This window comes from Somniosus microcephalus, chromosome 21, assembly GCF_052327205.1.
Source record: "Somniosus microcephalus isolate GS21.2 chromosome 21, FLI_Smic_1.0, whole genome shotgun sequence".
NCBI classification, from domain to species: domain Eukaryota; kingdom Metazoa; phylum Chordata; class Chondrichthyes; order Squaliformes; family Somniosidae; genus Somniosus; species Somniosus microcephalus.
Window position 1 is genome coordinate 62,480,585 of NC_141007.1, and position 14,699 is coordinate 62,495,283.

Genomic DNA, 14,699 nt, shown 5'->3' on the forward strand with positions numbered 1-14,699 from the left:
TGCTGTTTGAGTCAGGGAGTCTGAGCACTGTGCTTTGAAACTGTGATAACACCTTAAAAAACATTACATCTTTTGTTTAATTTTTTTTATTCAAGAGCATAAATCTCAAATCCATATCCCTAGTCAGTGCAGCTCAAGTATGGCTTATCTAAGAATGGTATTTCGACTTTTTATTGAGGCGCCATTTCATTTTGGCAGTCTGAAAACTAGCAAATCACAATTTCCCGTTTAGCCCTTACTTACAAGTATTTAGCTCTTTTTCTCCCAGGGATTTGGATGAATTTCCCTGTAGGTTAGTCGGGAGTTGATTAATAGTATGGGACCAGTGTCGTTAGGGGTCTTATTTTTGTTCAGTAGTTTGAATCAGTTAATAAAAAAGCAACACAATTTCACGCATTGGGATTGCACCAATCAGGAAAAAACCCACACAGCTTTTAAATATTCTCTAAAACTTCAAATGTGGAATTGAGCAGGACATTTTCTGTTGTCTACATTGCTCAATGCCTAGCCAGCTGAGAATTACAAGGGGCTTTATATTTACACAATGGCTGAAAAGGCAAGGTTGCCAGTTATGTCGATGCCATCCACAGCAACCGTAGCTAGCGGAACACCTCCGTTCAGTCCGTAAGGGTGACCCCGAGCTTCCGGTCGCCTGTCATTTCAATTCACCGCTCCATTCCCACTCGGACCTCACCGTCCTTGGCCTCTTGTACTGTTCCACGGAAGCTCAACGTAAACTCGAGGAACAGCACCTCATCTTCCGATTAGGCACTCTGCAGCCTTCTGGTCTCAATATCGAGTTCAACAATTTCAGATCATAACCTCGGCCCCTATTTCATTTTCACTTATATTTTTCCACTCCTTTCCTTTCCCCCCCCCCTTTCCTTTTGTTTCTCTCTCACACCTGGCAGCTATCTTTTGCCCTGCCAGTACACTTTACACCTAATCACAGCCTATTACCATCTCGTCTAGCTTCTAATCTCTTTTACTTCTTTTATTCTTTTGTCCGATCGCAGCCCTGCCTTCGATCTAGTTCCTTTTCTCTCCAGTTTTGAAGAAGGGTCAAACCCGAAACGTCAACTCAAATTTCTCTCCACGGATGTTGCCTGACTTGCTGAGTTTTTCCAGCATTTTCTGTTGTTATTTCGGATTTCCAACATCTGCAGTATTTTGCTATCGTAGCTAGCTGGTATCTGCTGGCTGGGACCTGCGCTCAAAGTTCCTTCCAGTTGAAGGGTTGGAAGTCAGCTAAACCCAACTAAATAGACTAAGTGCATTTGCCGAAACCTCAAGACACACTTTTAACTTGTTCGCCGCCCAAGTCACAAATCCCACTCCAGTTTCCAGGTCTCAGCCGCTATGTTCACAACCAACTGGCATTTCCTGTGGTCTGTAGCAAGCGGCAGCATGGAGGATCACAACAGAGTGAGTATGGGCCAGTGGGCACCTCTGCGAGATCGTGAAAAATGCAGCAGGTTATGTATTGGGATGGGTAGAGAGCGCCAATTAATGTCCCACGTTTTGGGTTTGCTACTTCATTACAAGCATCAAGGGAAGTTAATTTTGTTATTTACGTTAAGCATCTTGGTTGCATTTTATAGGTTTTTTTTGGTTTTCCCTGTCGCAGTTGGCAGATAGTAATTTCAAATTGATCCTGACTGGTCTTGATATTAACACAACACCCCGCCCCACACACACACACCCCCTCCCCCCCACCCACACCCCGCACAGGTGGGAGAGGGTTGGGGGTTAAAAGTTTATAATTGGCTTGGTCTGCAACCACTCTTTGCTGCTGCAATCGACAACCCCCCCACCCCACCAATTCCCGATTCCATCCCTCCCTCTGTCCCAATTGTCAGACTCTTTCCCCCACCCAGTCCCCCACCAAGCTCCAATCCCGAGCCCCGGTCTCTCCTTCCCGATTGCCAGGGACCGTCCTCATCAGTCCCCGGCCGCAGCCTCCTGCCACCGGGTTTTCCCATCCGGCCGCCGGCCAGCCTGTCAATCTGAGCGGCTGCCGACGTGAGACGAAGGAAGAAAGTGATAATGAGGTCCCGCCGTAAAATTCGGCAGGGCCTCTGCATTCCTTGGATCTCTGGGTTTCAGCCCGCTACCATGCTCCCCCACACCCTCCCCGCAAGGATCGGGCCATTTATGCTCAGAACCGAACTAAAAAAAATAAGCAGGGAAGAAGAAACTGTCATTCGGCCTATCAAGCCCATTCTTTCCACAGACGCTATACAATCTACTGTTAGAATTACGCCCCACTCACTTTATCCCTATTCATTGTTGCACCAATTAAACAACTGCACAAGTCTACTTAGCAATTAAAAAAAACACATTTTGAAAAAGGTAGTTTATCAAAGATTTTGTCACTTTTGTTGGGAGGGGAAATTGCCGGACATGAACTACAACTAACCTCTCTTTGGACCTCAATGTAAAGGATAGAGATAAACGGCTCCGAAATCTCTACATGGATTTAACTAAGAGAGACAGTGGCCCTGAAATTATTCAGGGGATAGCAGAACACAACACGCATTCATCTGAAATTCCTCTCTCCTATTCCCACACAGGCATTAACCCACTGTGTTAATTAATGCCTCTAGGAAAATAGTGGAGAGTGTAGTTTCAAACCAACACATGAAGTGTGTGTACACTAGTATCCCACGGCATAATTTTAAGGTGGCAAGAATTATTTAAGATGGATCTAGCTGGTCTCTTTACTCGAGTGCAGCGACACAGCAAATTTAGCGCTGCATCAGTTTTAACATCCTCCGCTCAACAGAATGCTGGTCCTTTTTCATTGTGGCTGTTCATCCAAAAATTTCTGCAGCTCCTCAGCAGAAACGAGGCAGCAATTCCTCAGAATCTACTGCTGTGAAGAACACAAGAACAGAAGAAATAGGAGCAGGAGTCGGCCATTCGGCCCGTCGAGCCTACTCCACCAATCAATAAGATCATCGACCTCAACTCCACCTACCCGCACATGTCAGACACCTGGCTAACAAAAAATAAATCAAGATTAAGGAGCATCTAAAGTTCTTTTCCTTTTCTCAAGGGTACAGAAAGTACTTGTTTTCCCTATCTAGCCCCCCACCCAAAAGGGCATAAAAATAACAAAAATTCTCACTCTCCTCTCTTTATAACACAAAATACACGGAGCCAGAGTATTCATTCTATCAGTTATGAATAGCCCCAACATAAAGCAGTTCAATCTTTCCAATACTGACTACAAACAGAGATTCCACTGCTAAAACATCTATTAAAAACTGCATCTCAGAACATTCTTTCCTGTTTTTAAAAACAATTTCTCACATTTTACAGCAACGCTCATTACTATGACCATTTGCAAATCTTAACAGTATCAAGGACCACATTCCGACTGGTCACCCCTCCCAATGCCTCCTTTTCTGACTCGGCGTTTAGTTCTAACTTGCGCCTCTATGAAGTACCTTGGGATTTTTTTTTTTTTTTGCTTATGTTAAAGGCGCTGTACAAATGAAGTTTGTTGGGAGAAATATTTCCCAATTGAGCTGAAATATTTATACAATTCCACTGAGCCGCTCTCAGTACTGTGTCCTTGTATTTCCTGTGAACCACATGCTGGTTTTAAAATGTATTTTGAAAAAGAAATACAACATTTGAAACAAAAAAATCGGGGAGTTAATTTATACAGGAAATTCTTACTAAGTCAGTCATACATGAATTTGGGTAATTTCTAAAAAAAAGACGTACTTCCTGCAGTTTCTGACATTAAATAAAACCAAAACGACCTAAATTATATTTTGACCAGTTTAACTGGAAGTAGAAGTAGATATGGACAACCTTTCAGGAAAGGCTGTTACTGTCCACAGCTAGCTTAAAAGGCCACACTAAAAGTTGCTATTTTCAGCTTTGTACCAGAGATCAACTTGTCAAAATAGGCAGCTTGAAATAAGTACATTAAAGCCCATACTTCACATACATAAAATACATCACCAGTTAAATCTTCACCAGTCCCACGCCAGTCTTTTCTCAAATATACATTTATATGCAAAGAAAAAAGGAGCTCTTTACAGCAAATCCGACTGAAAAGTTATGGGGCAACCTGCCAAATCCTGTTGGCCTTTGGAGAGGGGTCAAAAATCTAGAAACCCCTCCCAGGAGAGAACAGTTGCCTACATAACAAAACTGGACAGAGAACAGATGTTACATTTTATATTAGAATGTTTATTCCACAGTACCAAGAAATTTCCAGCACAGAAGGGGGCCACTCAGCCCATCAAAAACTAATCCCAGTGCCGAGATCTTCCTCCGCTTCAAATATTTATCCAATTTTCCCTTGAAATAACCGATGGCCTCTGCTAATGCAGGGCAAACTCAGAGTAATCAAGTCATCTCTTTTTAAAAGCAATGATGTTATACACAACATGGATTTTCAGTATATCTTACCTTGTGCAGTGCAGTACTGACTAAGTGCTATAATAATGGAGGTGCCGTTCTTTTTGTGAAACATTAGACCAATAGCACAGTGAATGTTAAAGACTCCAAATTACTAGTTGAAGAACAAGGAGTTCTGTTTGTGTCTTGACCAATATTCCTTCCTCAAAGGAATTAAGGGACCACATTTGGCTACAAAACAACAATCGCTGTACTTTAGAGCAATTTATTGTACATGAAGTGCTTTGCAATGGAAAGAAAAGACAGAAAGAACTTTCATTTATATAGTGTCTTTCACCTCAGGATGACCCAAAGTGCTTTACAGCTAATGAAGTACTTCTGAACTATTGTAATGTAGGAAACATAGCAGTAAATTTGCACACAGCAAGTTCCCACAAACAGCAAGGTGATAATGACCAGATAATCTTTTTTGGTGATGTTAGTTGAGGGATAAATATTGACCAGGAACTCTCCTGCTCTTTTTCGAATAGTGCCATAGGATCTTTTACATCCACCGGAGGTGGTGACGGTGCCTTGGCTTAACATCTCATCCCAGAGACATGAGCAGGCATGATACAATTCCAAGGCATTCTTCTTACTTGTGAGTAATGGACATCTTCACCGAGGCTATCTATGCCTGACGTAACTTTCAGAGTCTGGCTAATTCTCATTCACCCAAGAGTCCTCCTTGCACTGTGATCAAGCTTTCCCTACAATTCCAAAATTGTAACAAATAACAGGCTAAACGCTAAAACAGCAAGTTTTAGTCTAAGGCAAAGAAGTTCCACTTTTTTTTTATTTCTAAAGAGAATGGGCAAAGGCATTTAGAAACTCCAGGAATTAAAGAACATTGAAAGAGAGCAGACATTTGCAACTCATTAATCTTCTTACCACTGGGCACTGAAGTCGACAAACTCTTTGGAGAATCTGTCAGCAGGAAGCTGTGGGGAAGGCTCTTCCACCACCTGTTTGAGTTGCTGGAAAGGCGTACCCCAGGAATCGTATGGGAATCTTAAGATCGCCATCTCAATCTAAACAGAACATGCATATATAGGCAGTGTTAATGTACTGGCAGTCCACAGTAGCTGGCAACACTCAAGAATCCTCACAGTGCCACGGGTTGATTGAGGCAGTGGTGAAATCGTTTAAAAGTGGCAAAATATCAAATAGTACACAGAGAACTAAAACATTAATTCCACGCTATTTGTACCACAAATTGTGGCTGGGTCAAGATCCTGCAGCTCTCGAGTTAACAACACTGTGGGAGCACCGTCATCCCCCGGACTTGGGTGGTTCAAGAAGGTAGCTCACCACCACCCTCTCGAGGGCAAGTGGGGATGGGCGGTAAATGCCTGCCTTGCCTGTGATGCCCCGTGGATCCAGGCCTGGTTAAAAACCTGGTTCCTTTGGCTGAAATCTGCTGAATAATTTTTTTTATTCATATAGGTAAAGTGCTTATGGAGAGTTTCATAACATGCATTACTGTGCTTCCAGTGAGTTGGTGGGGGGAGTTGGGTCAGCTGATTATTTCAGCACAGAATCTTATTTAAAGGTAAAACATTTCCCGGCTGAATTTTCTGTCCACAAACACTCTTGGGGTGCAGCCTCAAAACTAATTCCCATAGGAAGCTTGTGCCTGCTTCTTGCTTTCGTAGCAACAGGCCCCTCAAAGCTTGCTCCAGCAAGTCTCTGACCCCAGTTTAGTGCAACTCTTCGGGGGCAGGTCAGGGCACCGACTGCCCGTGTACAGCCAGGACTTGTCTGGGGGGGGGGGGCGGTGGGCATTGCCAGGGCTTGCACACCCATCAGAAAATTCAGGCCTCTGAGCTTCTGACTGGGAGCAACCACTAACTCTGTACCAGTCTGCCCACTTTAACGATCCCTTTAACAAACAGGCCCTCAGGTTTAAATCAATCAATCAGTTGATGGAATTAACAGTTCCAGCATGCAAGCATCCCCACGTCAGAATTTTGAATAACTGAACATTTATCATTCAGTTCCAGACAAAACAGACACAATGGAGTAGAGTTTCTGCAACCAGGAAATTGAGCTTGGAATGGAGCTGGTTAGGTCACAGTTCAAGTTTCCGATAAAATTAATTTGCATAATTTCAAACGTTAAAATCTTCCATGAACCACCGCAACCGGGCAGCGTAATAGAACGTAATCATTTATTTTTCCTTTCCATTAAAAAGTATTCCGGGATATATTTCCGTGTAGGAAACCTGGTTTCATTAATACAGCTGAAAATGGGTTCATCACCTGAAATAAGCATTTGTACTAACAGTGCCCAGTCCTCCACCTGTGAGTAATCGGATTTAAAATGACTTAAAAAAAAACACTATACTGAACCATTTAATAGTTTTATTGGTGTACACTAAGCAGTTTCTTAGCCAATTAATTTTTTTTGATATGAAAAGCTTAACGTCCCTACCAGCGCCTGTGCGCCTGAGAAAATGAGCGCAATTTGAAGTCTTCCCGAGCCAGCTTAATCAGCAGAATCTCGCAATTCCAACCTTTGGGGGGGGGGGGGGGGGGGGGGTGGCGGCCTAGTCACTTTTGTGGGCAGGGCCTGATTCAGGCGAATTCAATGTTGAACCATTGTAAAAGATCGCGGAAAACACAAACGCAAGTGGTTTTGGACGTAACTCACTTATGTTTAAAATTCCCCGATCTTTTGCGCCGGTTTGCCCGATGTTACTGCCGTAAAAGAGCGGAAACTCTACCCCAGTGTTCTGTATGGTCAGCGGCCACCTCCAGCCCCTGGCGGAGCACTACCTCTGTAGCTGGTGGCTAAAACAAAGAGGTTTCGAAAACTCAATATATGGCAGCTTATTTATTTCTATCCTTTGAACCAGATAAACTGCAGTGAGGGAAAAACTTCAGTTAAATGAAAATACCAGCAAGACTATCCAGCAATCCCTGGTTAATGTCAAAGCTCAGAAGGGAATGTGAACAAACTGAAGGTGGCAGCATGCAAAAGTCTGGTCACTTGAAAACCAAATTATAAAGCAGTCCCTTAGAGGGATCCAGTAGAATGCGTCATTATTCCTCATTCCAGGCTAATCGAATGACGTCACAAGAACTCTCATGTTATCCGATTGTTTCCAAGAGCGGCTTTACTCCAGTTAGTAATAATAGCTTTTAATTTTGTCTATTTTCTGGGGGCCTGTACACAATTGCCTAAAAATAAACTCATACAGGATTTCAGGCAATAATTTATTAACACAGGATACAATGACTTGTTGCTCTCTTTTTTAAAACACCCGTAAATTTACAAATCTCCGGTCTGATGCTGAATCATCTCCAGCGTAAGCACTTACCATGGTGATTCCCAGACTCCAGATGTCAGACTTGACACTGTAGCCCTTCTGGTTCATCTCGGGGTTAATCCTCTCTGGCTGTAGAAAGAGACAAGGTTTTACAGTTCAGCAGATGACTCGCCTCCCGAGACTACATTCAACCCCCCTACCGTACAACATCAGGAACATCTGTCCTACAAAAAGACTCTCAGCTATACCCTGTGACCAAAAATAATGGATGATAGGAGAGCCTAATGCCATTTCTCGGGAATGAAGTATGCTCCTTATATCAAAGGGTTTCTATAAAGATTACACTGTCACACCATTGCTGTACAGATCAGAGTTTACGCTGGTAACACGGGATTTTTATTGATCTATTCTCATTAAAGATTAGATTTTTTTAAGCAGTTACCACAAAACACTTCAAAAAAAATCACCACCTCTTTGGAGAACTGGAATATATATTTTTTGAAGCAATTTCTCCCCAACCACTCCCCCCCCCCCCCCCCCGCACACACACACAAGTTCTCTCAGGGCATTCAAACTGCGGATCATTCTCGGTGAGTGTGACAGCTGGTGTGTGGAGGGCCTCCCCCAAAGTTCTGCCTCATGCTGTGCACCCACTCTCGTACTGGAAGCAAAGTCATGAAAGCTCATTAAAAGCTACTTTAATTCAAGTCTCCCAGCTAGAAACCCAGTGCTCTGTTGCTGTAGACCAATAAAATAATATGGTTTTAAGACTATACACATTGAAATTTTGGTTATGCAGTGATACGGACTTCTGAATTACCCAGTAGTCATCATTCCGTAACAAGTGAGGCAGCAGCTCCCAGTGTGAGCGCTATCAACTCATGCTCTAATCCAGAAATCTGCCCGGTTTTAGATTTCTGGCTTCGAAGTCACATAAAAGAAACGCTTGCATTTATATAGCACCTTTCACAACCACCAGATGTCCCAAAGCACTTTATAGCCAATGAAGTACTTTTTTTGAAGTGGAGTCAACTGTTGTAATATAGGAAACGCAGCAGCCAATTTGCACACAGCAAACTCCCACAAACAGCAATGTGATCATGAATAGTTAATCTGTTTTTGTGATGTTGATTGAGGGATAAATATTGGCCAGGACACCGGGGATAACTCCTCTGCTCTTCTTCGAAATAGTATCATGGGATCTTTTACGTCCACTTGAGAGAGCAGACGGGGCCTCGTTTTAACGTCGCATCTGAAAGACGGCACCTCCGACAGTGCAGCACTCCCTCAGCACTGCATTGGAGCGTCAGCCTAGATTTTCCTGCTCAAGTTCCTGGAGCGAGATTTGAACCCACAACCTTCTGACTCAGAGGCGAGAGTGCTACCCACTGAGTCACTGGCTGATACTATTGGTACCCAGTTTGGGCCGGGTCGGCTGATCTGACCCAGAGGGTGCAGCAATTCATTTTGGCTGGGGGTGGGGGAAAAGATCAACCAGGGCGACTCCTGAATGGAGGCCTGTGCTCTATGTTGGAAAGTGTATATGTGTGACGGTGAGCTAAGATAGGGTGGAACTTAGCTATAATGTTGCCCAAGGGGAACAGCCTAATGACAGCTGCCTATCTCAGGCCACACATGAAGAATGGCCACTGGGATGTGCTACTGAAGGACTGCCACAGTGTGCAACCCTGGGACGTCACAGTTTAGCACGTGCAACTTTCAGGCTAATTAATTATTTTTGGGGGTTCAAAACAGCAGTGGTGGACAGCTGCCCAATTCCCAACACGAAAAGCTCTTAGCTGCTTTAGTTGGTATCATCACAGAATCGTGGACTTGGACTTTTGATCTGAACACGGACATAAACACACACACACGCGAACACACACACACACACTCACTCTCCAGCCTCCATTAGCATTCCCAAAGAGAGCTTAGCCCTGAAGAAGACAAAGGTGTAAAGACGTTGGGCAGGATTTTCACTGGGCCGTGGAGGCGGGATTGGAGGCATGCGGGGGGTTAAAATCGCTAAATCGGGGGGCACGAACCCATCCTGCCCCCAACCCACCTCCATGCCAGTTTCAAAGGAGGCGGATACCCGACCTGTGCTGGGAGCCGCCTCCCCGAGGCGGGAAGGGGATTAGTGCCAATTAATTGCCTGTTAACAGGCTGTTTTTAACCTAATCCCTATTTTTATTCCTGAAGTGTGGGATTCCCGACAGCTCCAAACCACGCCAAGTTAACGAGGCAGACCGTCGGGCTGAAGGACTTGGAGGGTTCGAGATGTCAGTGTTCAGGTGAGTGATGGGTGCATGAGTGCAGAGGTAAGTGTGTTTGGTGTGTGTATAAAGTGTTTAAAGAAGTTTACTTTCCTTTACTTACCTTTACAGCCATCCTTCCTTCAGGTCTCGGGAGTCCCTCATCTCACTGGCACAGAAAGCAGAGTGGCTGCGAGCTGTCAAAAGTTGCAGCATTCAGCTTTCTGTTCTGGAGAGATCTCTAAATCAGCCTGAGAGGAAGGAATTAACTTAGTGTACAGATTGTCAGTGTTTGACAGATTGTCAGTGTTTGACAGCTTCAAAGAGCTGTCAAACGCTGATATTTCATCTGTCAAAAAGCTCTTGACAGATGAAATGTCAATCTGTGACGTCACCTGTTGCCGGGTGGCCCTTAATTGGCCTGCTGAGCCCGCTGGGTGGGCTCAACAAGGTCAATCAAGTGAAAATCGCGTGGGTTGGCCACAACTCGATGGAGGCGGGACTACAACCCCAAAAGTTGTAGTCCCGCCTCCTACACGCCTCCAGTATCAAAATACAGCCTGTTGTCTCAGTTACTGTGTTTAGTTATTTATCTTTGACCCGTCATTACCAAAACAGATGCCCAGGAAGAAATTCTAACATAGGAGAAATTTTACCCAATATGGAATAGATGCGAAGTAGTTACTGTACCTGAGCTTACTGGATGGCGGCTTTGAGTATTTTGTTTTCAACGAATTAAGAGCACAATCACAGCTGCAGGTTTCTCCATACGGTGTGACCAATGTAGCCGCTATCATTACACCGTCAATCAGGTCGCCAGTAACAGTGCAAAGCAGGAAAAGCTCATTTTAAAAGTTCAACTGAGCAGTGTTAGTTCCTTTAGCACCGGCAAATTAAAGAAAGATTTGCATTTGTATAGCGCCTTTCACGACCACCGGACGTCCCAAAGCGCTCAACAGCCAATGAAGTACTTTTGAAATGTGGTCACTGTTGTAATGTGGGAAACACAGCAGCCAATTTGCGCACAGCAAGCTCCCACAAACAGCAATGTGATAATGACCAGATAATCTGTTTTTTTTAGTGATGTTGATTGAGGGATAAATATTGGCCAGGGGAGAACTCCTCTGCACTTCTTCAAAATAGCGTCGTGGGATCTTTCAGGTCCACCTGAGAGAGAGCAGACGGGGCTTCGGTTTAACGTCTCATCCGAAAGGCGGCACCTCCGACAATGCAGCACTCCCTCAGCACTGCGCTGGAGCGTCAGCCTAGACTTTCCTGCGATTTCTGTGCTCACGTCTCTGGAGCGGGACACTGCTCAGCTGAACTTTTGCAATGAGTTTTTCCTGGTTTGCGCTGTTGCTGGCGACCTGACTGACGGTGTAATGATAGCGGCTACATTGAGCACACCGTCTGTTAGTTACTGAGGTAACTAACACTCTCAGCTAGGCCACCTCATGTGAACGTCCTAACACGACAAGTTGCTAGGTTTATAAGGATGTTCTTAAAAATTCTCATTCTGACGTCAAACATACAGGCAGAGAAATTCGACTTCTGCCCAAAACAGACGCGATATCAGCGGAGTGACCACTCTGCCCGCCCGTTCGCGCTGGCCTGAGGCCCTGAATCAAATTGGACCCAGATCAGCTCTCCACATCGTGGTTGAAGGGTGTAAGGATTTTTACTTACGGCCATGTAAGGCTTGCAGCCTGCATCCATGGTTTTAGCTACCGAATCCACCAGGTAGCCACTAATGCCAAAGTCGCACATCTTAACCTGGCCTTGTACATTAATCAGGACATTGGATGGCTTCACGTCTGAAAGAAAAAGCAACAGTTTATGCAACACCCATGCTTGTTCAAAACAGACTGAGCCAGGATGAGCAGAGAGTAAACCCTCACTATATCCGAGCAGCTTTTAGAAAAAGGATTAGAGGCGTTCCAACAGTTTAAGATTCACAGGTACCACGATCGTGCTTATGACATGCCAACAAGGACACAACTTAAATTACAATCTTTAGGAAGGACGTGAAGGTTTTGGAGAGGTTACATAAGAGATTTACTAGAATGGTTCCAGGGATGAGGGATTGCAGTTACGTGGATAGACTGGAGAAGCTGGGGTTGTTCTCCTTGGAGCAGGGAAGGCTAAGAGGAGATTTGGTAGAGGTGTTTAAAATCATGAAGGATTTAGATCGAATAAAGAGAAACTATTTCCAATGGCTGAAGGGTCAATAACCAGAGGGCACAGATTTAAGGGGATTGGCAAAATAACCAGAGACAACATGAGGAAAAACTTTTTTACACAACGAGTGGTTAGGATCTGGAATGCACTGCCTGATAGGGTGGTGGAAACAGATTCAATAGTAGCCTTCAAAGGGAATTGGATAAATACTTGAAGGAGAAAAAACTGCAGCGATATGGGGAAAGAGCGGGGGAGGGGGACTGACTGGATTGCTCTTCGAAAGAGCTGGTGCAGACTTGATGGGCCGAATGGCCTCCTTCTGTGCTGTACTATTCTATGATTCAAGATAAAAATGTGAAGTTTCTTCTCAAGTCCCAAAGGTAATTGAGTGACAACTTTGAACTTGGGTACGTTGTTGGGGCATTGTTGGGGGTGGGGGGGGGGGCGGGTGGCACGGGGAGCTTGGGGCCAAGTTAAGTCCAAGCTCAGAAGTAGCTGCCTGACAGGTTCACTGTTTGTTTCCATGTTATTTTTTTTATTTTTTTTATTTGTTTATGGGATCAGGGCATCGCTGGCAATGCCAGCATTTATTGCCCATCCCTAGTTGCCCTTGAGAAGTTGGTGGTGAGCTGCCTTCTTGAACCGCTGCAGTCCGTGTGGTGAAGGTGCTCCCACAGTGCTGTTAGGGAGGGAGTTCCAGGATTTTGATCCAGCGACAATGAAGGATCGGCGATATATTTCCAAGTCAGGGCAGTGACCTGGAGGGGAACTTAGAGGTGGTGGTGTTCCCATGCACCTGCTACCCTTATATCCTTCTAGGTGGCAGGGTTATAATCTATGCAATTCAACTTTTGAATAGTCCTAGCAGAACTGGAACCATAGTACCTTTGATCGCCCACACATATCTTTATAATCTTCAATCCTTTGTAATTTTGAGCTTATGCCTGGCATTCATAGTTCAAGTTACACAGCCTGCTTATATCTACACTAGCCGTGCATTTTTGCATATAAAAGACCAGGAGCACGACCTACCAGCTGAACAGAATACCACATTTTGCATGACCATCTATCAGTACCGTAGGCAATGTTGGTTACAAAAAATGGATTCGTCTTGGAGAAATGCTTAGTGGAGACAATCATAGATTGTGTGCTTACATGCACACGATGCAGTGCGTTTGAGGTTACTCCATATTAATTGCATTGGAAACGCATGCGAACCCACCACGGTCACCCCCCCCAGTGAGAGTTTAACATGTCTTGTCCATATAGAGGGGGATGCTTTGCTGCGATGTGTTTAGTATACATACCCTGGATTATTACCTGAGCCACGAGCGAATTTGGCTAGGACAAATAAAATTAGAGAGTTAAATGCGTGGCTCAAAGACTGGTGTGGGAGAAATGGGTTTTGCTTCCTGGGACACTGGCACCAGTACTGGGGCAGGAGGGAGCTGTTCTGTTGGGACGGGCTTCACTTGGCCAGTGCTGGGACTAGAGTCCTGGCGGATCATATAACTAGGGCTGTAGAGAGGGCTTTAAACTAACTAGTGGGGGGGAGGTTCCTAGAGAGCAAATAATAAAAATGACAACAGAGAAGGTCATAGACTTAGGTAGCAGAGGGGAAATTAAAAACCAGAGCGTGTCAGGAAGGGGCAGAAGGTATGGAGTAAAAGGTAAAGTAATAAAAAGGGCAAAAGCAGGAACTAAGTGTCACAAAACAGCTTTGAAAGTTCTCTATCTGAATGCACGTAGCATTCGTAACAAAATAGATGAGTTAATGGCACAAATAACTACATATGGGTATGATCTTGTGGCCATTACAGAAACATGGCTGCAAGGTGACAATGCCTGGGAATTAAACATACCAGGTTATTTAATGATCAGGAAGGACAGGCAGGAAGGAAGGGGAGGTGGGGTGGCTATGTTAATAAAGGAAGGAATCACTGTAATACAGAGAAATGATATTGGGTCAAAAGATCAGGATAATGAAACAGTTTGGGTGGAGGTAAGGAATAATAAGGGGAAAAAAACACTAGTGGGCGTAGTCTATAGGCCTCCGAACAGTGGCAACTCTGTTGGACGGAGTATCAATCAGGAAATAGTTGAGGCTTGTAATAAGGGAACATCTATAATTGTGGGGGATTTTAACTATCATATTAATTGGACAAATCAAATTGGGCAGGGCTGCCTTGAGGATGAGTTCATTGAGTGTATTAGGGATGGGTTTCTGGAGCAGTATGTAACTGAACCGACCAGGGGGCAAGCAACCTTAGATCTGGTCCTGTGTAACGAGACAGGATTAATTAAAAATGTCCTAGTAAAGGATCCCCTTGGAATGAGTGACCATAACATGGTTGAATTCCATATTCAATTAGAGGGTGAGAAGGTTGGCTCTCAAACAAGCGTGCTAAGCTTGAATAAAGGGCAGCACGGTGGCATAGTGGTTAGCACTGTTGCCTCACAGCGCCAGGGACCCGGGTTCGAATCCGGCCTCGGGTGACTGTCTGTGTGGAGTTTGCACATTCTCCCCGTGTTTGCGTGGGTTTTCTCCGGGTGCTCCAGTTTCCTCCCACAGTCCA

General features: G+C 44.6%; 1 protein-coding gene across 3 annotated transcripts in view; it reads right to left on the reverse strand.

The window, feature by feature from the left end:
* Positions 1–14,699, reverse strand: part of map2k6 (mitogen-activated protein kinase kinase 6) — a 164,473-nt gene that overhangs the window by 39,811 nt on the left and 109,963 nt on the right. For all 3 annotated transcript variants that reach the window (XM_085963751.1, XM_085963752.1, XM_085963750.1), the window contains 3 exons: positions 11,632–11,759; positions 7,742–7,819; positions 5,311–5,450 (listed from right to left, as the gene is read on the reverse strand). In XM_085963751.1, the coding sequence (XP_085819877.1) occupies positions 5,311–5,450; positions 7,742–7,819; positions 11,632–11,759 (346 nt within the window). The remainder of the gene's footprint in view (positions 1–5,310; positions 5,451–7,741; positions 7,820–11,631; positions 11,760–14,699) is intronic.